Here is a 26758-nt window from a genome sequence, read left to right as displayed (position 1 = left end):
AGTTTAATCAAATTAACAGCTGTCTGTGTAGGTTATTTGTCATCCAGGTCATGACAGTCTGGGCAAGAACTGCAGAAACCTCTTAGATGCGAGGCATACCATCTTCAAAAATCTAAAGAAGTCCAGCTGCCTTCTTTTTGAGCTCAAGAAAATTAAACGCTTCCATCTGTACAAATCATTTCATCAGCTTCTTGAGGTTTTTTCCTCAAATGATATGATCAGTGCAGAGAGCAAACTACAACAAAGAGCACAAAGAGGAGCGTTCTTCATGTTTAGTTAAACCTCCCCCCAAAAGTGCCAGAATGTCAAACCACGAGTGTGGGCATGTTTCCAGACTTTGGCAGGAAGTTATCTATGATTTCATGTGACTAAGCAGCATGCATTTTAATGAAAAAAATATATAAAAAACAACCAAAGCCAATGAAACTTTTAATGGCACTGTTAAATTAAAGAAGATGTCCAAGTCATCAAGTTATTGTTTTTTTGCATGAGTTTTAATAGAGGTGGATCAAAACATTCCAATGGCAGAAACAAACATTTGCATTTGGATTGAACTGACATTTGAATATGTATAAGCTAGTCACAAAAAAACAAGCACTCAGCACTACGTACATCTTTCATTACACAAAATTAGCATCTACTGCGTAGTTCTCTGAAAGGATGCTAGCAGGCAAAAATATACCAGAAGAAATTAAAAAGCATTTTATCCCAGCATCTACATATCGTCTGTGTATCCTAAAGGGGACCTATTACTGCTTTGCTAGCTACAGGTGCTGTTACTCTGGTGGGTGTTCATGTTAAAAGCATCAAGTTTCCAATGAGGTTAGCATCAGTGCAAGTAAGGAAAAGCGAGAATGCACAAAACACTCCATTTCAAGTAATTTCAACTTTTTCCCCAACTCTTTGCTCTGTATGATGTCAGAGAGTGCAAATACTGCAGGCACACAGGAAGGTGGCTCGTTTCCCTCAGAGAACGTATGAAATTAGGTGTCGCACCAAGGCTAGGTATTTTTAACTGTGAATCATATTCAGACATATTCTAGAGTTGGTGAATAAAACTGTAAATGAGTATAAAAAGGTCCCCTTTAAATGAGTGAAGCAGGACAGTGACACTGAGAAAGTGGTGATTTTATACATTTTATAAATGCTAAAAAATATAATAAAAATATAATTGCTAAAAATTAATACAAGTTAAGTTTTCAAGTAATTAATGACAAGCTGAAATAAAAACTGTTTATTTTTGGATTATTAAAACATTTTCTACAACTTAAATCTTGCGTGACATGCTTCTGACAACAAACTCTAAAACAGGGGTGTCCAACGCCAGTCCTCAAAAGGTACTGTCCTGCAGCTTTTAGATGCATCCTTGTTCTGACACACCTGAATCAAATGAATGGCTTGTTATCAGGCCTTTGCCAAACTTGATAGTGTGCTGAAGAGGTAATCCAGTCATTTGATTCAGCTGTCTTTGAGTAGGGTTGCATGTAAAAGCTGCAGGACAGTAGCTCTAAAGGACTGGAGTTGGACACCTAAAAATATGAACAGAATGGTGACATACCACTTATAAAACATGGTGATTACTGTTGCCGCTCCTATAGATTTCCACTTTTCCTTATTCTGCATTCTGTCATATCCATGCTGTTGCAATTGTGGATGTTTATATTAAACATGGGCAAAGTTTCAAATAATGAGGCCAATGTGTGCACAAGTAGCCCCTACAGAATTCTTCATACACTTGATGCAAACTCCTGTTTGTTAGGGATAGCCAATCAGAACAAAGTTAGCTTTGGGAGGGGGGGGGGGGTATGGCTTGTCTATGACCAACGATGAACTTGCGGCGGCAGAAGGGTCCAATGTAAACGAAATAATGATTATTATGAATTGAATCATGCAAAGCTACCCTACCACAATTTTGAATAACATATGGACTTGTCAGTGACACATTAATATTGAATATTGGTTCATTATTAACCAACACTGAACCAATGTTACTCAGTCTTCAGTGCCTACAACAATCTACACTAGCAATGTTTGGCAAGATGCACGTGTGCAGCTACTTTTCTCGTTTGTGTATCAGTGAAATATTGAACAATTACATATTGTAAAAAAAGAGCACCTATGTAGACTTTTAACTTTTTAAAACCCAGAGTGGATTTCACAGTACTTTTGCATTTACATAACAGTGGCATGGCATAAAGCTACACAATACATGCAAAATAATCACAACTTAATAAAACAGTAATTTTGACTCCAAGTCACTGTCCTGTGTTTCTGTGTTCGCCAGTGCCCACGACTCAGGGTGTATTTTTGAGCTTTTTTGGGTGCAGTGGAGTGCCCTGTTGTAAATCACATCACACTAACTCACGAGTGCAACACGGTGCAGTTAAATATTAATAAGCCTTTTGCGATGAAGGCCACAGATAGACCACGCAGTGGCTCAGAAATCCATTTCGTCTGAATCTGAGAAACATCCAGAATGCAAACTGAGTCCATAACCGTCGAGGTCACTCAACACAATCTGTCCTTTCCACTTACCATGTATCTTTTTATGAACTCCTTTTGTCGTTCTCATTCAGTGAGATTGTTCTAAATCTGGTCGCCAACACAAATTCATACACAGTGTCAGAGTGCCCCCTTGTGGTCGAGCAAGTGAACATCCTCTTCCAACAGACTGGATCAACAGTCTGCTTGTACAGCACTTTCATTCAACCTGAAACGTAAACTGCTCATCCCTCTTAAGCCTCCACACCCTACTTAGTGGAGAACAAGGATGCCAAGGCCACAGCAGCGAACCCCAGAACTTCCACTAAGCCTGATGCCAGGCTGCTGTGGGGCTGAGCTGTGCAGGAGCTCCTCACTGCCTTTTGCTGTCCAGGATGGCCCTCCAATCATCTGACCATGACAGGAGTCGTCTCTGGGGGAGGCTGAGGGGCAGGTGCTTGTTGTGGCAGGCAGTGAACAGGATGTGCTCCCACGCTGGATTTGGCTCCACACCTGTCCAAGTCACAGAAATATAAACATTATTTAAGTAGCAGCTCCCTGTATTTAAGTGTGTGAAGGATATAAATTGTCCTGACAGACTGTAGGAACGCTGCAGCAGCTGCCTCATGAGGCAATCAAAGCATTGAAAATGGATGCAAATAATTATAACACCCACACCGAGTTTCACAAACATTATTATGCAAAAGTCCTCTTTAAAGATTTTGCTTTGTTCTTCATTTGTTCTTGTTCTTTCAATGATTTAAAAAAAATAGTTATCATCCCTGATCTGCTCAGATCAGAGAACTACTGTACTTTCCTACTGAATTAACTGCAGCAGCAATAATTTACACAACTCAAGCCGACTAACTTTGAGATCTACTCATAAGTTAAATACTCAGCATTTCAAGAGGTTTTTTTTTTATTTGGGCAAATCTACACTCACAGCCACCATCAGACATTAGTGTGTATCTGCACATTATTACGTAAAAAAAAAAAAATCTTTGCACTCTGGAACTCTGTTTGAAAAAATTACTAATGTACAAATGTGTTCTTTTGATTTAAAAAAAGTAATGAAAAGCTGACCGTCACACCAAAGCATGTGCACATTTGGAAAGCTGCAGCTGTTTTAGCATGATGGTTACAATTTGAATACAAATGTAATCAGGTGTGAAAACATTTCATTCTAGCAATCTAATGCAATATTACTGCTGCTGCCTTTAGCATGACAGGGGGCAAAGCATAAACTGTGTATAGAAAATGAACAATGGCAACATAATGTTCATTCATCACTTCGTTTTGGAGTCTGCAGTTTATAGCACCAGTGTTGGCATGTTTTTGGCTTAGATTTAGACTCAGCTAACACTGGTTTCTTTACCAAGCTGCATCCTCCGACACCTGCTAATTTAAACACTATATCACAGACTAATAAAATGCTTGAATTTTACTGGACCTGGAATACAAACTTCTTGGATGGGCTGTTGCACACAACCATCATTATCTGTCACCTTTATAAAATATCCTCCAAAAGGCTACAGACAACTGCCTATGTTGGCCAACCAACTTGGTTGCGCAGATTAGTTATGATCTGCGCTTTGTGTGGAAACCCAGCTAGCATTATCAATGACCTTCAGTGGTATAGTCTCGGCTCACCTGTAAAAGTCAGCACATGAAAACACCTGGGAAAGGATTTTAGGACTAGTAAAACAAGGAAGGACTGTCTTTTGAGGACATCAATGTTCACATTTTGGACAAAGAAAGGGTTTAAGAGAGGAATAAAGGAGGCCATCTAGACCCGCTGTAAACAGCTGTCATTGAACAGAGGCGGTGGCTTATGGCACCAGCTATCAGCCACATACGGTCCCGAGTTCTTTTCCCAAGTGTTTCAACCACTCACACCTTGCCTTAGGTGACCTCAATCGCTCACATGACGACTGGGTGGGGTAACGTCTCACAGAGGTTTCCTCTGTCATCTGTTGGCTCATATAATATCTCACATAACTAAGAGTGGGTTAACAATCCTCAAGACCACCTTTACTGGAAGAGTTCACTACCAATTATTCTAGAACTGAAGACGCTGCTTGGATGAGACGTGAAATGTCTTCAAAACCTAAAGAAGTCTAGTTGTCTTATTTTCAGCTCTCAGGACTACCATTCTTTGTGCTCCCATATTCAAGTCCAGGGATCTGTTCTTCGTACCTCGCTAAGTAAGTTAGCTGGATTTGATTGTTGACGATTTCGCGTGATCTTGGATCGTTCCGTTCTCAGAAGCTCATCCGGGACTTGCTGTCATAGCAACAGATCCGTAAGCGTAAACCTGCTTGGGAGCAGGCTTACTTTATGTAAACAGGATTAGATCGCGGCCACTCAGGTATGTCCGCTTCATTTATACGAAAGCAACAGCGATATTTTTCCACTGTTTTTCCATAAATAAATATTATCAATGTAACTAAAGATAATGCAGTATTTGATTCTTTTATTGATTTCATACAGATACATACAGGTCATTTCCTAAAAAAAGGGAAATGTACTATTAATCATTCTATTTCATGTATTTGATTATTTCAGATGTAATTCATATTTTAGAGTAGTAATAGTAAATTACTTCGTGTAATCAAGATGAGAGACCACGGCTATAAAAGCGAAGGTGTCCTGTCTGTTTGTACGCGAGCAACCCATTGCGGAAGGTGCAAGATTGATAAGGAGAGCATGCAACCCTAGGGCCAGCTCCTCTGCCGGGGTGTGACGAGGGGGTGCAGGACCACCACCTGTCTTTTTTTGCTCTGCCCTTTTCTTGGTTGCTGTTATAAACAAACAAACAGATTATTTCAGGGTCTCTTTTCAAGAGACTAAAAGCAATGTAAGTGATAAATATTACCATTCTGTAGAATATTCTTATATTTCACTTTTACTTGTTCCCATGTTCTAGTGGGTCCTGTTGTGGCTCTAATGTGAAAGAGGATATAATGTAATATAATATAATATGATATAATATAATATAATGTAATATAATATAATAAATTACTTACGAGTTTAATTTGTCAGCAACTTTCTGCCAGCCCTCTCTCCTTGCTTTTGCAGCCTTTGCAGTGTTCCCTTGCGTTTTAATTAAACTCTGAAACTCCTGAAATCCCTCAATCAAGAGTTCTTGCTCTGCTGCCGAAAAATACTGAGCGCGCTCCTTCGACATTTTCGCCGACCAATCAAAGGGTTGCCGATCAATGTTTCTACTATCGATGCGTAGCCCCTTTTAAGCCACCCAGTGATCTCACATTACTTCATCCAGCTGTACTAATCGTCAACAACAGGTGTGTTCGGAGAACCGGAATAGCGAGCTCAAAGTTGGTGCGATGATTTGATCTTGGATGTGTCATTTGATCTTGGATGTGTCATTTGATCTTGGATGTAGTAAGCGAGGTACGAAGAATGGACCCCAGGAAGATTATCCTGGATCCAAATCCACCATCACTCATGCTTGCGTGGATTCTCTCCAGGTACTCCAGCTTCAGACTAATTGGGGATTCTTAGTTGCCCATAGGTATGAATGTGAGTACAAATGGTTGTCTCTCTATGTTAGCCCTGAATCGGACTGGCTACCTGTCCAGTGCGTACTGTGTTTCTTATCCTATGGCAGCAGGGAAAGACTTCCCTGAGACCTTGAACTGGACAAGTGGAGGAAAATGGATGGATGGATCAAATAACACTCCTTTACCTTGTTGTTTAGCATCTTGTTGTATCCTATTGTGCTGCTGATCTTCTCATAGGTCATTTAGGTGCTTTTTCAGTGGGCATTAGTGCGTTTTCCCCTCATTATTTGTTAGCATCTATCTTTATTTTTATGAACGACAACATGGCCTTGACTACCCAGAATGCACTGCGATTGCAGCGCTCTACTGAAATTTGCAAAATGAAATGAAGCAAGCTAAAAATAAGTAGTTTGAATGCTTTTTGTTTTTGTTTAGCTAAACTTATTGTTCAAAAATGTTGGTTTTATTTCATGAAAGCCAAAACCGGCTGAACCGGAGCAGATCGCTTCACAGACCAAAAATAACCTAAAAAGATCGTTAGAGCATTAATATTAAAATAAAAGAATCACGATACACACAAAAGTGCACCCACACAAAGTTCCACGGAGGCCTCACCTAGAATGTCGGGTTTGTCGTCTATCAGGAGGTCGCCGGTGATTAACGTCTTGTCTCGGGTCAGAATGACTTGTTCCAGGAAGTCATGGCCCAGATGCTTCTCCACCCAGGCATACTAGACAAAAACACACACACACACACACAGCAGATGAGATCTCATCAGCAAAGAGTGGAACACATTAATCATTTCCACAGAGAAATGGATATTTGTTATTGATTTGCAGTAGGCCTACCTTCTCATGTGGGCAGTGTTTGTAATGTTTTATAGGGCTGGTGCAAATAAAGACATCTGTGCTGCAGAAACAAAGGGAAACAAACAGACCAGAGTGGAAAAGTTACAAACACACAGTATTATGTTTACCTTCCAGCTGCTTAGGCCTGAACTTTTATGACAGGAATTTATGTGGGAAAGGTTCCCAGTAAACATGAAATCATGTGTATGGTGCATTACCCTGATGGGAGAACGTGCACATTCAGGCACTGGTGGCTAAAGAAAGCCATTCATTTTTAGCAGCAGAAGAAATGTAACTTTTGATATTTTTAGATGTTATTCACGTGCATTGTCCTCTGAGAATAATCCCAGAAAAAATAAAAAAGTAGTCACAGTCTGTGTCACGCTGATTCAGATCACACTTATTAAAATATCATCAAAAACTACACGCGACCGTCCCTGAGTAAGACTCGGGGTGATGTGTTTTAAATCATTTATTAGAAAGAGGGGGAAAAAAATACTGAAAATATCACAGCATGGGGCCATCTGAGTCGTGAGGCTGAGGGAATGGGAGAACAGCGTGGTGCTGGCGCGCACAAAGACAGGCTGTGTGGTGACACAACATGGAGGCCAGGTGTCTGTAATTGTCCCTATGGCCTGCTGCTGTCACTGACTGCAGAGCACAAATAGATCATACAGAGAAGACAGACAAACAGACCATCACATTCACTACTGATGCCAGGCCTAGGAGGCTTTTACGGCAGCCTCGACGCTTGATGCCTTCAGGCACAGCACTGAGTGGCAAATTGTCTCTGTTTTGGCAGCGTTGAGGACCCAATACACAATCACTGTTTTAATGTGTGTAAAATATATATAAAATGTGCTCCAAACATAAATATCAAATTTACGTGTATGTTATAGAATCTAGTCTTGCTGGCTTTTGTGAATGACTGGAATGAGCAACAGGGGCTTTCAGACTTGATTCATTTGGTCAGGTTGTCTTTTGTGCAAAACTCTTGAGCCAATCCTAATTTGTATTTTGCTTCCGTGGAAGCTAAAAAAAAGTGCGGTAGAGTCAGTTGAATCTTAGAAAAATGTCAAAGATTGCTCAGCTTAACAAGCATAAAACATTATTTTTTGTCACCAAAACGTGATTGACAAAGAGCTATTAGCCAAAAACTTGCCTTATTTCAGCATGGTGTGGAGTGTGTCCTTAAGAATTTGAGGAAATTGAACAGGTGAATGACAAAAGAAGAACAGGAGATGAACAGTATCTGAAAATCATATCTTTAAGAACTAGGGAAAAAAAGAATCAAGCAAAGAGCTGAAAACAGATCAGAGAGACGTATCTTGAGTTGATCTACTGTTCGATAAAGCCTTGTCAGAAATTGTGTCATTGTGTAAAGAAAACCTGGTCTTATAAAGGTCTATGGGAAAACAGCCCTCTGACCTGTCCCCGGTAAACACTTTGCTGATGTGTTTAGGAGCATAGTCACTCATTTCAGGCTTCCCACCTCCCAGCTTTTCTTGTAAACTGGGCTGAGCAGGCCATTGCTGCTTTGCTGGTTTGTGGGGCTTTTGTATGAAAACAGAGCCTTAAAATGCAGCCAGCTAAATGTAGAGACTGTGGGCAGGGCTCGCAAAATCGCTAGCCCGACGTCCCGGGGCCAGCGATTTCTCCAGTCGGGCTACCAAAATCTATCTCTGCCCTGCCCGTCGGGCTATCTTATGCCGGGCTCACACTGTGCGATTTTGTCAGTCGCGCGATTCAGCTCCTGCTCAAACTGCACGATTGACTCGCAGGGGTTATAAGTTCGTAGGTCACGATGCAGGGTCTCACACTATACGGCCCGATGCTCTGATGCGACTCGAGTGCTCACACTGTGCGTCCATAAAATGAAGGTTATAACAGAAATTCTGTCGCTTGCTCTCCCTCTCTATCTTTCACTCACACAGACACGCACACCACCACCATCAACTTTGCTAAATTACTAATGAAAAACATGATCAGGCAGCTGTGATTGAGCAGCAATGTCTATCCAACTATTTTCACGGTTGTTGTGGTCGTGATAATTTTGTGAGGCCACATCGAAAAGGCTCGGATGAGCTTTCCAAAGTTCTACAAGTGCCTCCATCGCTTGTGTCCAGATCACACGCTGCACTGCCGGTGTTGTGCCAAAAAGTGATTGTCTGCCAAAAACTGATTTCCGGTATTTGCCAAAAACTGATTGCTCGTATTTAAACTGCTATAAGTAACTTGTTGGCCTATAATATGTTAAACATATGTCAAATGCATCCCTTATGGATGACATAAAGTCATCTTGAGCCACAAACAACATTCGTGTAACAAGGTAGAAGCCGCAATCAGTTTTTGGCAGTGACTTTTATATAACCTTTATTTATGCAGTTAAAAAAATCTCATTAACATTAAAAATGTCTTTTGTAAGAGTAAGCCAAGAGGACAGCAGAAATGCCAACAAATATTGCAATAGTTCTGTAAAAATATTTTAAGTGGGGATAAAGGACCGGATTGGCTATAATGTAAGTATATTAACACAGAGTTGTAAAGATACTTGAAAAACAGATTTTTTTTTTTTATTTCTATATGTAACCCCTTTGTAATCCCTGTTCACCGAAGTCTATTTATGAACATACGTAAAGATATTACACATAAAAAATACACAGAAACATTGGAAATCAGTTTTTGGCAGACAATCACTTTTTGGCACAACACCGGGCTACTCCGTCTTTTTCGCTGACATTTGTGTTTGCGCGTGCGCAGTGTGAGAAACTGCGGCGACACCCTCACGATGGTCGCGACCAAGCGATTGATGATCGGGAGCTGGTCGTGAGGTGTTAATCGCTTCTCGTTACCCCACGTATACTACACGATGCACGACGCACGATGAAGGCCAAAACGGTCGCACGACTCAAAAATCGGCTCAAAATGGGCCAAAAATCGCACAGTGTGAGCCCGGCAATAGGAAGGAAAAAGATATGTCAATGCTTTTGCATTCTTTCGGAAATGTATCTGGGTAATTATGTCATTGGCATCAGTGAGCCAGAATTTGCGCTTGTTTTTTGCTTTCACTTTGCAATCGCGCGAACTGTGTATAGAGAGCGACAGCACTGATTGGTGAGTGATGATAATTTGCGCACCAATTCCTCTGACATCGTCTTATCAATCGTTAGCTTACTATGCAAACATGACAAGTGAAATCTCCTGCAGCAAGCTTAAACGTGTGACAGGTTGATCGCGCAGAGAATCGCTGAGCGTTATGTGAGTGCGTGTGTAAAAGCAGCAAGATATATATTTTAGTTCTGCTGAGCCAAATAAGACAGGTCAGGGTGAAGAAGTGACAGCCAAAGAAAAGCTTACCACAAAACGGAAAAGTTATGACAAATCAGACTATAAGGCAAAAAGAAAGTGCAGCTTTATGGTTTCATGGACAAAAGAATTTCTGTGGCTGCAATATGACGAGCTAAATAACCAGAGGTGCACATAAGTGGTCCGCAGGTGCACATTCGCTGTCAAAATAAAAAACGCGCACAAGATAAGAAGTTGCAATGCGTGTTTGCGTACATAAGATTTTCTGGAGGAGGACAGACATTTGTTTAGAACTCTTAAAGATGTCGAATAAGCTCCTTTAAGCAATTACTGTGGTGTTCCTCCACCTCCAAAGAAATGTCAGAAGGAGTCCGAACCACAAAAGAAGCGCGTATTCTCGGAAAAGTGGTTGCAGGAGGTGAGCTGGCTTCAAACAAATGATGAACGCACAGAGATGTGGTGCAGAATGTGCCGTAAAAATCCCACTCTAGCAGACAAAAACAGCCTTTTATATGGACGCAAACGCGCGTTGCAACTTCTTATCTGGTGCGCGTCTTTCATTTTGACAGCGAATGCGCACATGCGGACCACTTATGTGCACCCGTGTAAATAACATAATGTTCTGCCGGGTGTGTTGTTGGTTTTCCCTCGATTTCTGAGTCGACAAGCGCCTTTGTTACTGGGACCAGTCATTTTAAGAAAGGCCCCCATTAGAACCCATGAGAAATGCATTATTGCTCAGTCTGCAATATCTTTCCCAGAACCAACACCAATTGCAAATAACATACTAAAAATAAACCTGAGACATCTGTTTAGACCAGCGTACTATGTTGCAAAGAGTGAACTACCACTGGCACAATTTAGCAGTCTTTGCAAACTTCAAAAAGCAAATGGCCTCGATCTTGGTTCCACTTGCCTCTTACCCGTGACTTCAGTGGAAATTTCAAATTCAGGATCTGACACAGACTGATTCATGTCCTACACAGTTCTTACAAGTTCATAGAAATTTCTGTTCAATTAGAACCAAGTATTTGAGTTGATGATTGTAATTTTTATACAATGTTGTAATTTGTGTTTTTTTGATTGTTTTGTTTCCATTACAATATTATACTTTAATGTATAATATTGTAAAGGAAACAAAACAGGAAACAAAGCATCAATGAAAAAAATTGCTCTCTTTTTTATTCGGGCTACTTAAATTTATTTTGGGCTACCAAAAACTGAAGAGTCCCTGCCCGAAGGGCTACCAGGGATTTTGAAATTTTGCGAGCCCTGGTGGGGGAAGTCAGATAAAGTGAACTAAACAGGGTGAAACTGTGTGGAAAATGATAAACAAACCACAGAGCCTGGCATTATTTTGCAAAGTTAAATACATATTAACCCAGAACACCATTCCCCCCACCTCCCTTCTGATCAAAGTGCTACATGCAAATATCTAATCATGCCCATTTTTCTCCCATTATGGTGATTTAAGCCACTTGTGATACAACAAGAACTCCTCTCAGTCTCTTTTGTTTATGTGAGATAAATGCACTGCAACTTCCAAGACCTACTCGTTCATCTCGGCCATCTCCTTGACCGCCTCCACTCCTCCTGGCAGTGGGTCCAAGTCTATGAAGAAACCTTTGGACTCCCAGATGCTGATAGCTTTTTCCTGGAGTTTAAACAAAGGAAACAAAACACATGCATACAGCTTATCTGCAACCGTGTAAATTAATCAGGTGCATGTACAGTATGTGTATCCACGTGAGTGTTCATGAGCCCTGAAGAAGTCCAAAAGGCCAACTTCTGTGGACATGATTACAAGGTAGCACTTTGCTTCTTGCTTGGAGTAGGTGAATTAAGACACTGAAGAAAACACATAATCAAATGGAGTAGTGAGTGAACTGCTCAACACTTCACATTACAGTGAACCACAAGGAAATCGAGGTTGAGTCATTCATCCACACAAACCAATTCAAGAATGTGCATCCATGGCTGTGTCTACACATGAAGTGGGGGTGACACCAGCCCCTTAAAAGTCCCCCAATCCTGATTAATGCTACTGAGCTAGAGCGCTGTTAATCTCACAATCCCCAGAGCCATGGGATGAGAGCAAGGATAATGCCCGATTTAGACTTCTGCGGGAAATCTACACTGTAACTGTAAACTCCTATGCCATAACCTTCCATGCCATATAGTCTGACCCGACATGTAGTTACATTTCTCGGGTTACGTGGAAGGTTGTGGAGTACGATTAAACTATTTATTGTTTCTTTTTAACCAGAAACATTTAAAGGTATTTCCAGTTTCAGTTATACTATGATGTAGATTTGCCTCAGAAGTCTAAATCAGGCATGAGACCAGTAGTAGACTGTAATGTAGTACATGTGATTATTCTGCTTCCACTGTAAAAATTCCAGCATTTAATTTCCATTCATATTATGCTACTTTCTTCTAATTTTCTGGATGAAAATATTGCTCGACCATGCAATAGTCCAATACTTACTAAGAAGATTAGAAGATACTGAAAATGTGGGGCCATCTTTTGTTTTTCAGAATTCTGACAAAAAAATACATTTTTTTTTCCAGTGGCCATAATCCTCTTCCATAAATACTCCTGTACCACCCTATTGAAAAGGTCCCAGCCCAGAGCAGTCAGAAACTTGACTGTTAACCATATGTAAATGAGACAGACTTTTGAATTAAAACTTGTAAAAAATAAAAATACAAAACCCAATTCGAGAAAGCCTAAGTTGAATTTCAGCCACTATATTTAGTGCTGCTGTCACTCACACAAAGGTCACTCCTCAGCTGCCCGTATTGCGTTGACACCCAAAACCCTCTCCTGTCCTCCAGGGTGACGTAGGGCTCCGTCGGGTACCTGGCCCGATACTTCTTCAGGAACCCCCCCTCGAAGTCCGCCAGGACTCCGTCCATGTCCACCAGGACCCGCAGTCTCTTCCCGGAACGAGAGGTGAACGACATGTTTGCGCAAATCCTCTTAATGGGATCTCGGAGCAAAGTTTTCCCTCTTCCTAGTAGGCGTGTTGCACTAAGCAGCAACATTTTTCACGCCCTTGGTCAGCAGAAACAGCTTGTAAAGTTGGCATGAGACTTACACAACAAAAATAATTCCAAGCACTGGAGCTAAACCCCTTTCAGTACTCGTTTTCGACACTGTTATTTGCCCTTTGTGAATTTTTGTCCAACTTTTCACATTCTGAGCGGCAGTTGAGCTAACAGACGCTGGCTAGCTGACAGGCTAGCACCACAGCAGCCGCAGCGGACAGTTCAACTGTGACCTGCCTGTGGCGGTCACAGTTGCCGGGAGCTCTTTGTATCGTTTGTCAGTGTGTATTAGCCGGCCGGCATCCAAGGCATGCCTTTCTAAAATTCCACAGCATATGAGATAAACAACATATGCTGTTAGAGCTGTCTGAGGTGAAACGAGAAGTAAACAACTGGAGCTGCTGCACCAAAGGGAGAAGCGCTCAGCTGTAAGAACAAACTGTACTACGAGCCCGTGCGCAACAAAGATCTCACACTACCAAGATGGTTCACTCCTCAGCTGTTTTTAGGAGCCACGTACAGTGAAAAATATAAAAATTTACAACAATACGAAGGTTTTACCACCACAATAATCATACACGCAACGTGTGTGATTATTTATTGGCTAAAGAACCGTCGTTAGTTAGGTTCATTGCAATTTATGCACAGTCATCTCTTTTTGCCCAAATGTGACAGCTTATTCTGAATGATGGATAGGTAGAGGGGCAAAACATTTAGCATCAGACAGGGGAGCTTCCAGAGATCCATCACTTGTACATGAAATACGTTTGTGTGTGTGTGTGTGAGAGAGAGAGAGAGAGAGAGAGAGAGAGACAAGAAGATGCTGGAGGCAGACCATCTAAGTCTAAGACCAAAACTTAGAGTAACTGGTATTTTAAAGATATCAAATTTATTAAATTTTAAACAAAAACTTGATTCAAATCATATATAAATTTAATCATATTTATCAATGTCATCATATTTTCGTTTTCCCAAAGGAGCAGCACTATAGTGCTCCTGTAAAAGTAGTTAGACAAGAGGTCTCACCATAAAACATCTACGTTAACCCCGGTATGTACGTCACTTCCTTTATTTCCTAGTCCTCAAAGCGAGAAGTAGAAGTCCATTTTTAAATAAACACACACTCGCGCAATATATATCTATCTATATATCTATCAATCTATAGATATCTATAGATATATATATATATATATATATATAGAGAGAGAGAGAGAGAGAGAGATAAATAGATATATAGATAGATATATATAAAAGCAAGTGTGTTTCAATACTACCAGCAAATCTGGTAGCTGGCCCTTTAAGAATTCAACGGTCGGTTCTCTAAACCTCCTTGCGGTCTGTTCTGTTCTTACGATCTCGCGATAGCCTCACCTCAGTGGCGGCTGTGTGGCCCCCTGTCTTAGTCCGGACGGAGTTGTTTCTGACGTTTGAATGAAATACAGTGCAAATTACCTCCACGTTGGACCCAGGAAATAATGGCTTCAGCCTTGGAGCAGTTTGTGAACAATGTGCGGCAGCTCTCCGCTCAAGGTAGGGTTGATAAACTCATTAGAGTCTGAAGTATTAGCTAGTTAGCTAGCATATGCTATCCAATGCCTTGCCGATAGCTAGGCAGTCAAACTGGTCAGAGGCTTCTTTTTGCTTTATCATGTAAACACATCGCTAAAACGACCTTATGTCGCTGTAGTTCCTATGTAAACTACCACGAGAAGATGCGGTATTACACAAGGACCTGAAGGATAACTGCATAACGTGCATGTCATCAAACTAGATGTGAAAATTATACTTTTTGTTTTTGATCTAGAAAATAATTTCTGGGGACTGCCTACCGGTAGTCCCGCCCTAGCCTCATATGATTGGCTAGCGGACTGAATTGGCAAATATTATTGGCTCGAAGTCATCTGTCAATCCTGCTCGCATTACCTCTGTTGCAAGGCCTTGACAGGACACTTGGCCAGCCGATTTCAATTGAAATGCCCATCCGCAGCGCGGCGGTTATACACAGTTTTATGAGTCCGTGTGTCCTCTAGGTTTATAAAGAATAGCCTCTTTGGATTCGTAAACAAGAACATTCCTATTTTATCCATAATTTGACCAATTAAGCAACAAAGAAAATGTATCACTGTGCATTATTTCTCCTATGTTGATACAACAACTTTACTGATAATAGTTGTAGTGGGGTTGTGGTCAGACTGATTATGTCTAGTCTTTGTAGCGTTTCCAGCTAAGTTTTTGTCCATGTGCCCTCCTTGTGTGCTTTGCAATGTAATAACAACCTTGTGAAATAGAAACCTGATGACATTAAATCTCAGCATAACAACCTGATTTTATTCTACATCTGGTGGGCTGGTGTCAAAAATGTAATCTGCACCTAGACCTGCAAAACAAGCTACCTTAAGCCTTTAGAAAGACACCCTAGTTTGGACTTCCCATAGATTTAAAAGATCGGTACAAAAAGTGTGGTTAAATTTCTCAATGTTGACCTCAATTTCCCTTCATCCCTCCAGGCCAGATGACTCAGCTATGTGAGTTGATCAACAAAAGTGGGGAGCTGCTGGCCAAAAATCTGTCCCACCTGGACACGGTGCTGGGGGCCCTGGACATCCAGGAGCACTCCCTAGGTGTGCTGGCTGTGCTGTAAGTTTCCACTCTAACTTTCTTCTGTCTCAGTTACCACATGACAAGAATTTTTCCCCCCTCTAACTGGTCTATTGTTGTTGTTGTTGTTATTATTATTATTATTATTAATAATAATAATAATAATAATAATAATAATAATAATAATAATATTTAAAAAAAAATATTAGTTTAGATTTTGGTGTTTCACTGCACTCTGCTTTCGTTCTGCTGTTCTTGGCCAAGATATTCTCCTAATGTTGTGTCTATTGAAGGTCACGTTGTACTTTTTGTGTTGGTTGAGGAAGAGGCGGTAGTTCTTTAGGGGAAGTCTCTTGGAAAAATGACAGAAGGTTGGAGCCAGCTCAGGATTTAGAGAAAAATGAGAGGAAAAGTTGACAGATAATAAGTTCCTGCATATGATGTTCTATTGAAAGGGAATAATCTGTCTCACTTCTTCAAATTGTTTCCTTTCTTTAAAATTTCCACACATTCTCTGCACTATAGCAAATCCTGCACAGACATGACACTGCTAAAGGTTTTCTGTTGCATTTACAACTGATAATAAATAACACAGAAATGAAAGCTATTATTTCCTGTTTACAAAATCAAATCTCGCTTCTGCTTACCCAACATTGCGTCTGATTGATACATTTCCCTCCTTACTCAAAACTCAGCCCTTTAGCTCTAAATGATTTTTAAAAATTGGCAAACGAATGCAAAGTTTTGGCTAACCCCCCTACCTTCCTTCCTTCTGCTTTTGCTCCAGATTTGTGAAGTTCTCCATGCCAAACATCCCTGACTTTGAGACACTCTTCTCCCAAGTCCAGCTCTTCATCAGTACCTGCAATGGGGAGCACATTAGATATGCAACAGACACTTGTAAGTCTCATTGTTCAGTGAACTTGTTTTGTGTCAAGTTTTTTTTTAATTTTTTTTTTATTTGTTTTTGTGATTGTTAAGACAGAAGCATTTTGTGTGTGTGTTTCTAGCTGAGCTGTCATGACTCACTACTTGTGTTCATATATTTTACACAAGGTTATATAAATGTTGTTGGTATCAGTCACAGCTTTGTATCAGTGGTTTGAAATCTGTTATGTGGATTTGTGGGATCTGGCAGAATCCACATGGTTAATCATAACTCCTCTGTTTTCCTGCCACAGTTGCTGGTCTCTGCCACCAGTTGACAAACGCACTTGTAGAGCGGAAACAGGTAAGAATATCTCTTTCTATCATTCTGAGCCTAATCCAACTAAGGCTACGTTCACACTGCAGGTCTTAATGCTCAATTCCGATTTTTTGATCAAATCCGATTTTTTTGTCTGCTTGTTCACACTACAAATAAAATGTGACAGCCAACGCGCTCTAGTGTGAACCCTCAAAGCGGCCCGCATGCGCAAAAGAACACATCACACACAATGCGCTCTGTTTAGACCCAGACCAACAGTATTGTTTGACTGATGGCTCTTAATATAAAGACTTTATTTGGACTTTACGTTTCCCAATTTTTTAAGTTATAAAGTTATTTACATATGGTAAATGGTAAATGGACTGGTTCTTATATAGCGCTTTTCTACTCTGTCCGAGCACTCAAAGCGCTTTATACAGCTAATTCATTCACCCAATCACACCAGCACTTCTAACCTCAAGTGCTAAATATCTAACATTCATACACATTCACACTCCGATGGATGCATCGGAGAGCAACATGGGGTTAGTATCTTGCCCAAGGATATTTGGCATGCAGACTGGAGCAGCCTGGGATTGAACCACCGACCTTCTGGTTAGTGGCTGATCCGCTCTGCCACCTGAGCTACAGCCACCCCATATGGCCTGATAATTATCCTTATTGCTGTTTTAGAGAGGAGCAGTGCTTCAAAGGATAGTTGCAGATTTCTGTCAGAATCTGCAGATTATACAGTACAAATAAAATATTCACGTTTCTCCAACGTTGTCTTCCCAACAGTTTCACTAACATCTACACTGGATGGCCAGGAAGCGTCCACGATGTCTTCTCGGGCGCTTCTCCGGCGCTGATAATAGGCGTCTGTCTTGTGTCAGTGACGTAAAAGACGGATTTAATGTGACTTGACCATTCAAACAGCAGTCACTTTCTAAAACATCAGATATGTATCGGATTCAGTACCACATACGAAAGTGACCCAGGTCGGGTTTGAAAATATCGGATTTGTGCTGTTCACACTGTCATACCATGATCGGATATGGGTCGCATAGGGTCAAAAAAAGTTGGATTTGATGCGCTTTTGCCTGCAGTGGGAACGTAGCCTAAATAGTGATGTAGTTTAGGCTTGACAAAAGTAGGGCTTTGTTGTAAAAGTGAATGCTTAACAAAAAAAAAGAACACAATTGCATTTTTAAATTTTATTTTTTGTAAGAGAACTGTTAAGATTTGTTCATGATACATCTGCCTAGAAGAAAATGCCTTCTGCATTCTCTGTCCCTCTGTAGATTATGCAGTATGTAATCCTGTTGCACTTGTGCCAAGCAGTTTGTTTTCATTCAGCCCGTGCAGTCGGCTGCACCGTTGTGGCTGCTAATGAAGATCAAGAAGCTTTAATATCAGCGGAAAGAACAGAAAGCAGGCAGGCTTTCTATATTTCCTGGTGCTTCTGTAATTCTTGATTTTACACTTCATGAGTCTGACTAGTTTGTGGCTTCAGAACTTTTGGCTTCTGTCAGAGGCCACATGTTTTTAAACAGTGTGTATTTATCTGCAGGCTGCTGATGTAGTGACATCCACACAATTGTAGCTCTTGAAGCTAAAAGGGTTAGGGCCTTTCCTGTCAGCAGTTCATTTGATATCACTCACCCTACGCGCCACCATTGCCATACCCTCGTCAGCATTTCCTACTGAATTAGATTGTGTTTGTGGGATCGGGTGCTTTCTTAAGGAGTCGGTATAAGAATAATCCTTTCTAGTTGTTTATCATTGCTCGGATGGGCGTGAAGCGAATGCAATAACAGTAGTCCTTGTTGTGGTTCTTAGCTTCAATGAACAAGCAACCTGTTGCTGGTGCTAGCTATAACCTACAAGAATTACCACCAGCAGCTACAGTTCATGACGGTGGATGAGAGACTCTGGAGAGTAATATTAAGGAGTGCCACAACAGTAAGCCAGGTTGCAGCCACTGAACACTCAAAATAATGGCGAGGAGACTGCCAGCAGACAAATGTATACTTGGGTGTTGATATATCTGGATGGCCGAATCAAGTCTGTGCGTGGGGAAACACTGCAAGTGTATTTATCCGCGCTCTCACAAGCAGCAGGAGAGTCACATGACCCTGCTGTCTAATACAGCACCCAACCCCCCAACCCCTAAACTTCCTTCCACCTGAATGATCATGTTAGTGTTTATCTCCTAAATGTGGCCTACATAGTGTGTGTGTTGCATTTACCTTGCAGCTAAAACCAATTTCCCCCCTTTGGTCAGAATGAAATGAGTCAGTCACAATCATTTTTCATCACAGGGCTCACATGAGTCATTTCATCACTAAGACAGCGCTGAGTTTCAGCACCACAGTGGAGCATGTTTTCCTTTCCCTTCTTGATCTAAATATTTTAGCGTGTTCTTCAGGCCCTGACTGTTTCCAGCACGTTTGGGTGTCTCAGGACGACTTTCAGCTTAGTAACTCACAATTTCTCCTCTTCTGACAGCCATTGAGGGGTGTCGTGGTCCTAAAACAGGCAATAGACAAAATGCAGATGAACACAAACCAACTTACCTCAGTTCACGCAGACCTGTGTCAGGTAAGTTCTTAGCATCACCCCAGTTGTAATCCCAGCACATCTCCTTTTCCATATGTAGTCTAAGCCACTTGTTCACCTCTTATATGTTCTTCTGCAGCTGTGTTTGTTAGCAAAGTGCTTCAAGCCAGCCCTGCCCTTTTTGGAGGTGGACATGATGGACATCTGCAAGGAGAACGGAGCCTACGACGCAAAGCACTTTTTATGTTACTACTACTATGGTGGCATGATCTACACGGGCCTCAAAAATTTTGAAAGAGCACTGTATTTTTATGAACAGGTACTTTACAGTCTTTTTGTTGCCAGTAATTCTCCTGAATTGAAACGTTCTTTGTGGCATCACTGCACATGCTTTTGTTTTTAATTTTTTGTGACAGGCAATAACCACTCCAGCCATGGCAGTGAGCCACATCATGTTGGAAGCCTATAAAAAATACATCCTGGTGTCACTCATTCTCCACGGCAAAGTGCAGCAGTTGCCCAAATACACTTCACAAATAGTAGGGAGGTTCATCAAGGTAAGGATGCATGACTGGTGGGTGATATTTTTTTCTTTCTAGAGGTGTAGCCAAGAAGTGTCATTTTCTAAAATCACCAAAAAGTAGTAATAATAATAGTGTATTGATGCTCAGTAATGTATAGATTAACATTTAGATTCATGCATGAAGAATCAGTGATACAGATCAACAGACTGGCTGTTAAAATGTTGTTTTTTTGCCTGCTAGGCTGAGTCTCAGTGGGAGGGTGAGCCATTCATTCTGTTAGCTAGAATGTGGAAAAGTTATTAAGCTGAATTTGATGAAACGTCACAGAAAAGTGGAGCTCGGGCAAAGGAAGAACTCACCAACATTTTTCTTTAAAGTTACGATAAGAGCATCAGCATTGGTGTAGGCATCAGGGGTAGGATGTGAATGCACTTCAATTACTGGTTTGCACTAATTGGAACGTAAACACCTCTGAGCACCTAAAAGACTCAAAGATGAATCGTTACTTGGACAGAGTCAAAAGCACTGATTTCAATCAGATTTGATAAAAATACCATCACACACACGAGGTGAACACAAAGGCTCACCTGTCATTTTGCCTTTTATGTATCAGACAGCTGCTCACACAGAAAGTTGTTTGTTTTTTTTCCTTCTCCCACACTGTGCAGCGCTGCTTTGTAGCCTCACGGCTCACTCACTTAACTGAACGCAGCAGAACAGAGAGTCAGTAAAAGCAAGCAGATCAAGATGTCAGTGTCACGCAGTAGCAGTTTTTTTTATTTTATTTATTTATTTGTAAATCAAAAATTCACTGTGGGCTGTGTGCGTTTGCTTTTTTTTCTTTTTTGTGCCTCAGCCCCTGAGCAACGCATACCACGAGTTGGCTCAGGTTTACACCACCAACAATCCGGCCGAGCTGCGCAGCCTGGTCAACAAACACAGCGAGACTTTCACACGAGACAACAACACGGGCCTGGTCAAGCAGTGCCTCTCCTCTCTCTACAAGAAGAATATCCAGAGGCTAACAAAGGTGAGCTGTGTATGTGTTTTCTATGTGATGTGTCATATTAACACACTCCCGATGCCTTCAAGAGATAAGCTTCACTGGGTAGCTTGTGCGACTTTACTTTAGGAAATATTCAGTTGTAGGAAGAGAGACGTCAAGAACGTAGAAATGTCTCTGTCGTCTCGAATCATCTGTGGCGCAGTTCATTAGAGGTCACGATAATCAAAATGAAAGGACACACAGCCAAAACATGGGTGTGCCAAGACAGATGCTGACATCTGATAACTGGCTGTTGGCCCATCTTTGCTAAAACGACTAACAACAATGACTCTTGAGCTTTCAGTTTCCACCTGATGGGTCATCTTGTTCACATTACCAAGAAGACTGTGGGACACATAAAACTTGAGTTTTTGTGTGCCTGTCTTGAGAGGAACAAATCCAAAGCACCAGCTAGCCAGACAATCCAGAGTACTGAGAGCTTCTTTACTGAGGTTAAAGAGACGTTCGTTGAGTTGTCAAGGGATTTATTTGAAACAAACTGGAGTTTAAATGGCGGGGTTTTGCCCATTCACTAGATCTGATATCGGTTTTTCCTCTGTGCAAACCCCACAGACCTTCCTGACACTGTCTTTGCAAGACATGGCGAGTCGAGTGCAGCTTTCAGGCCCGCAGGAAGCAGAGAAATACGTCTTACACATGGTGAGTTCTCCAGAGAGACCAAAGCACAAAAAATGCAATCCAGTTGATGCTGATAGAAATCACGATATCCAACTTTACGTGTTTGTGAAATGGTTTGATATATTTTTTAGCTGTAGATGTATTACACAAGTCTTTTATCTGTTGTGTTGGACCGTTTTGGACTTGAAGGCCTTAACGACCATATAACAATAGTCTTTACGCTGGATTTTCTGCATTCCTTCTTGTTTTCTTCTTTGCAGATTGAAGATGGTGAGATCTATGCTAGCATTAACCAAAAAGATGGTATGGTCTGCTTCCATGACAACCCTGAAAAATACAACAACCCAGCAATGCTCCACAAAATTGACCAAGAGGTGTGGAGGCTCAGATCTGTGTTCACTGTTCTTGTGCTTTGCATGGATTATTTGCAGTTGCAATACACAAATCCTGCATGAATCTTTGAGAATGAGCCCGTGTCTTTTTTTCCTCTCTTTTCAGATGTTGAAATGTATACAGCTGGATGAGAAACTAAAGTCTATGGATCAGGAAATCACAGTAAACCCACAATTTGTGCAGAAGGTGAGGGGAGGCTCCAGCAGCACTGGAGTTGCTTTTTCTTATTTTGGCTTATGTGTGTATTTTTGGTAGAATGAGCCAGACTAAAGATGTTCTCCTGTCGGCGTGTATGTTGTCCAAAAAGTTCAAATTTTAAACATTTTATTGAAGCAGAGGATAAGATGCTTAAAGGTTTAGAAACAGTGTGATCACTGTTTGTTGCACATGTGGCATGCCTGAGCAGATTGTGTTGCCAAGTCACATGGTGTCTTCAATCACGGTTTCATGAAATCCATTGCTGGGCGTTTGATAAACACTGACTCTGTAATTCTCCCTTTTCAGTGTAACTGACATGCCGCTTGTTATGCAATGCGCGATTATAAGGTTTCGCATTTCCATGTATAATAACCAAAAACTACACCTGATTCAAATTATAGATCTCCCCCTTCAAGAACATTTCCAACTGTGCAAGTCAGAAAACGGTCCTAGCCTGGTGTTTCTTTTTCCCTTTTTAAAGATTGCCCCCTGGACGTCCTGTTTTGACCGCTTGCCCTTGTGTGTCTCATTTACACTATGGTGCTAAAACTTGCACAAATTTGCACATTGGCTTCCGTTTCAAACTAACCCAACCTTCCTTATGGAGGGTGGCGAGCCTTTGGCTGTAGACAAAAACCAAGACGTTGTTTTGGATGAAGAATCTGATCCAAGCTTATCAGGTCGGGAATGTGACCACAAGAATGCTTTTACTTTTAGTTTTTTGGGCCGTTTGTGGGGTCGTTCACCCTAAACTCAGGTGTAGGAGGCTTTCCCAGCTATCGCAGCGTGAGAATTATTTTTCTTAACCAAATATTTATTAGTCCTTTATTTATCCAGGTAAAAAATCTCATTGAGATTAAAAACCTCATTTTCAAGAGAGACCTGGCATCATGGCAACAAAAGTCAAAATACACATACCACATAAGTATATAACATTTAAAACAAATACAATATCCCATACCAACATGTGTAAAATATACAATAACAGATCAAATTAAGAGTACATTAAAAACAATCACACTGAGTAAAAGAGTTATTCTCTCGCTCCTTTAAGACAGACTTAAACTCTCCCAAGGTAACGAATTCTGATTGATTCTGATCAATTCTGTTTTGATTTTTGGGACAATCAATTGTATGATATTGTGAGAACGAAGGCTGTACTGGTTGTGGTTTTTACACATATAAACACATAAGAGATTTATAGATAAAGATCAATCAATGGGAGAGTCTGCGAATATGCAAAGATGGACATTTAGCAGCAGCGTACAAAGAACAATGATGTACACGATTTCCATAGCCAGTAATAAAACATAAAGCACAATGATACACAGTATCCAACCTCATTAGGTAGTGGGCAGGTGCATTCATAAAAAGAAGGTCACCATAATCCAATAAAGGTAAAAAAAAAAAAAAAAGTTGCATGAATCAAGTGTTTTCTCACTTGGAGGGAGAAACAGGATTGATTTCTAAAAAAGTAACCTAGTTTTAGTTTTAACTTGGACACAAGCCTTTGAATGTGAGTTTTAAATGACAAATTCTGATCTATAATGATCCCTAGATACTTGTAAGATGTGACCATTTCAATTTCAGTTCCTTGAATTGTTTTAATCTTAGGAGATGTAGCTAACAACTCTTTGCCATTTGAGAATAACATGAACTTGGATTTCTCTGGATTTAACACCAACTTAAGTTGAGTTAAATGGGACTGAACTACATCAAAGGCAGACTGCAGAAATTGCAGGGTTTGTGCTACTGAAGGGGATGAACAATAAATAATTGTATCATCTGCATAAAGATGAAATGCTGCATTTGACAAATTATCACAAAGGTTGTTTATGTAAAGAGAAAATAGCAATGGCCCTAATATGGAGCCCTGCGGAACTCCTACTGGGAGAAAAGAGGAAGAAGACCCAGCAGCATGGACACGCTGTTTTCTTGCTGACAAGTAATTTGAAAACCAACTTACAGCATTTACAGATAGACCAATGTTGTTTAGTCTATTTAATAAAATAGCATGGTCAACTGTATCAAAAGCCTTTGACAAGTCAAGAAAAAGAGCAGCACAGTATTTTTTGCAGTCCATTGAATCAACGATGTCATTAACCACTTTAATAGCAGCAGTCAGGCTCACTTTCTATCAAATTGTGAACCATTGTGCTCATAAAACACAAATTAATTTGTCGAATCTGGCTAAAGTTAGCAGCAACCTGCCTTCCTTGCAGGCCTGCGTGGTTTTATATCAGTTTAATCTTACATATGACATTCAAACGCTTATTTTCTACAGAAGCTAAATGGTTTGCACAGCCGTCGTCTTGCTTATAGTTCACCTCGTTTGTTTACACCTTTCCATCATTGAGAGGCGCTGCCTGGGCTAGTCGTACATTGTGACTCATTTTGTAATTTTGGCTGTAAATTTACGAAATAATTCTCTGCTTTCAAGAACTATTTGAATTTTCTCTCTGGTCCACAATGGTTGAGGACCAACAATAATGTGAAGTGCACATGGTAACATCTGTCTGTTCAGACAGTAGTACCTTGTGAATACTTTGTGCTACCACAATATACCAGATATTGCTGTAAAGCTCGTCTTCCCTTCCTTCCAAAACAGTTTTAAATTTTGTCTCAAGAACAAACGGTGATGGAGCTACGGACATTTAAAGTTAACTGACTTGGATTTTCAGTGCCAACAAACAAGGACAGCAACTTTTAAACGACCAGTCAACTAGCTGCACACTTCCTTATTGTATATATCAGACCTTCCCAAAGTGTGGGGCCCGCCCCCTGGGGGGGGGGGGGGGGGGGCCTTATGAAAAGGGGGAGAAAAAAACAAATCGCTTGGACACTGCTAGCACGGGGCGGCCACAGAAACGCAAAGCAGGAGATGAAGCATAGTTGAATATGTTTCCAAACCAACTTCATTCTAAGCCAAAGACTAGAAAATATGGTGAAGCATATCTGCCCTTTGGCTTCACCTGCACAAGTGCTGAGGTAGGTCTCCCTGCAGAATTGGTTTTCGCTGGGCTCTTCAAATCACGGACAAACTGTATCCCACATTCTTGATTTTTAGTTCAAACACTTGCTGTAATGACTAACTACTCCTGACATTTTGGAGATGTTAGCTCTTTATACAGTAAAGTTACAGCGAGATACAAATAATATCAGGCTGATCCAGGCTGACAGTAACTGCGTGTGTGTATGTAAGCCTGTAAAAACCGAAGATAGTCAGATTAACAGTATTTTGTCTCTATCTGCCATTCTGCAATTCATCTCATCTAAACAATCACGTGGTGCACAGCGTGACGTGAAAAAAGGCACATACCTTTGACGTTGGGTGACGAACTCTGTATTCCTCGTCCACATGTAAACGCAAAAAAGGAGTTTTAAAAAATCTCAGTTTTCGGTGATTCGAAACGCCGTTTACGTGTGGACGAAACAGCTGCGTTGTCAAAAATACCCGTGAAGATGTGGATGTAGCATAAAAGAGTTAGTAGTTTATTTTCTTACTACCTGTAATTTATTGCAGATTACTTGTATTTACTTAATTGTTTACTAAATGTTTGAGGTGTGAAATAGACCGCAATGGAGCAAAATAAGGGTGTGTGTGGTTGGAGGATGTGTTTGTGCATGTGCGCGCACATGCGGGAGGGGGGGGCGTGAACATTTTCTTGTAAAACAAAGGGGGCCCAGCAAAAAAAGTTTGGGAACCACTGGTATATATCAATACAAACTGGGGAAAGAGTCTGAGGAGTTATAGGGCATGGTAGGGCAATACGCCCTACCATCAAGTAATATTGGGCATTGAGACCTGAACAAAACAATCAGTCATTGTTGGTGGAAGTGCAGCAGAAACTGGTTTGCAGCAGTGGTTCGGCCTGATGTGTTCAGATAACAACTTTGATGTTTTGTGTTGTTTTTTTTGTTTTTTGTTTCCCCTTCAGAGTATGGGATCGCAGGAGGATGATGTCGGTAGCAAAACGTCTAGTTATTCCTGAGGGGCCTTGGATGGGGAGAGAACGCTGCAGCCACCCAACACGTTCTTCCCAGGATGAGTTGGATTTTTTTAAAAGAGGAAAAACAAACATTCTATCTCACATAAGGACATTGGTCAAGGAAAATCTAATTGTGTGGAATGATGATAAATTTGGTTATTCTTACTTCACAGTGTCTTAAGGATAACATGAGATCCTTACAGAAAAAGGAGGAAAAAAGAAAAAAAATTACAATTTTGTCAGTGTTTTATTTATCAATGTTCAGGTTGAAGCGCCACTGCTACATTAACAGAAATCACAATAATAAAAACTGGACTTATTTGTTCCAAACGTATGTGAAAAATCTCACTGTTTGTTTTGGTTCTGCTGCATGATGGTCGTGACTTTGAGGGCATTACGTACAAGGTCAAACATCTA

General features: G+C 40.8%; 2 protein-coding genes across 2 annotated transcripts; one reads left to right on the top strand and one right to left on the bottom strand.

Annotated features, from left to right (window-relative positions):
* Positions 1-1792: 1792 nt before the first annotated feature.
* On the bottom strand, positions 1793-14082 carry nt5m (5',3'-nucleotidase, mitochondrial). Its single transcript, XM_085171589.1, has 5 exons — positions 12935-14082; positions 11713-11813; positions 6854-6914; positions 6621-6735; positions 1793-2994 (listed from the first exon to the last, which is right to left on the bottom strand). Exons 1-5 carry the CDS (start codon positions 13205-13207, stop codon positions 2855-2857), a joined length of 690 nt encoding a protein of 229 aa, XP_085027715.1. The 5' UTR covers positions 13208-14082; the 3' UTR covers positions 1793-2854.
* Positions 14083-14483: 401 nt separating this feature from the next.
* On the top strand, positions 14484-26684 carry cops3 (COP9 signalosome subunit 3). Its single transcript, XM_085171576.1, has 12 exons — positions 14484-14740; positions 15718-15847; positions 16596-16708; positions 16990-17039; positions 19503-19595; positions 19693-19872; positions 19970-20110; positions 20934-21107; positions 21696-21782; positions 22022-22135; positions 22260-22340; positions 26291-26684. Exons 1-12 carry the CDS (start codon positions 14686-14688, stop codon positions 26342-26344), a joined length of 1272 nt encoding a protein of 423 aa, XP_085027702.1. The 5' UTR covers positions 14484-14685; the 3' UTR covers positions 26345-26684.
* Positions 26685-26758: the final 74 nt, after the last annotated feature.

This window comes from Neolamprologus multifasciatus, chromosome 8 (assembly GCF_963576455.1).
Source record: "Neolamprologus multifasciatus chromosome 8, fNeoMul1.2, whole genome shotgun sequence".
NCBI lineage: Eukaryota > Metazoa > Chordata > Actinopteri > Cichliformes > Cichlidae > Neolamprologus > Neolamprologus multifasciatus.
Note: the sequence above shows the minus strand (reverse complement) of the source record. Positions and strands in the feature narration are given on the sequence as shown.

Excerpts from the sequence above, each read along its gene's own strand:
- nt5m (XM_085171589.1), bottom strand. The coding sequence starts at position 13,207 with ATGTTGCTGCTTAGTGCAACACGCCTACTAGGAAGAGGGAAAACTTTG. Across the intron at positions 11,814-12,934 it reads AGCTGAGGAGTGACCTTTGT|GAAAAAGCTATCAGCATCTG; the intron begins GTGAGTGACAGC and ends TTTAAACTCCAG. Across the intron at positions 6,736-6,853 it reads AACACTGCCCACATGAGAAG|TATGCCTGGGTGGAGAAGCA; the intron begins GTAGGCCTACTG and ends GTTTTTGTCTAG.
- cops3 (XM_085171576.1), top strand. The coding sequence starts at position 14,686 with ATGGCTTCAGCCTTGGAGCAGTTTGTGAACAATGTGCGGCAGCTCTCC. Across the intron at positions 16,709-16,989 it reads TAGATATGCAACAGACACTT|TTGCTGGTCTCTGCCACCAG; the intron begins GTAAGTCTCATT and ends TTCCTGCCACAG. Across the intron at positions 21,108-21,695 it reads ATATCCAGAGGCTAACAAAG|ACCTTCCTGACACTGTCTTT; the intron begins GTGAGCTGTGTA and ends CAAACCCCACAG.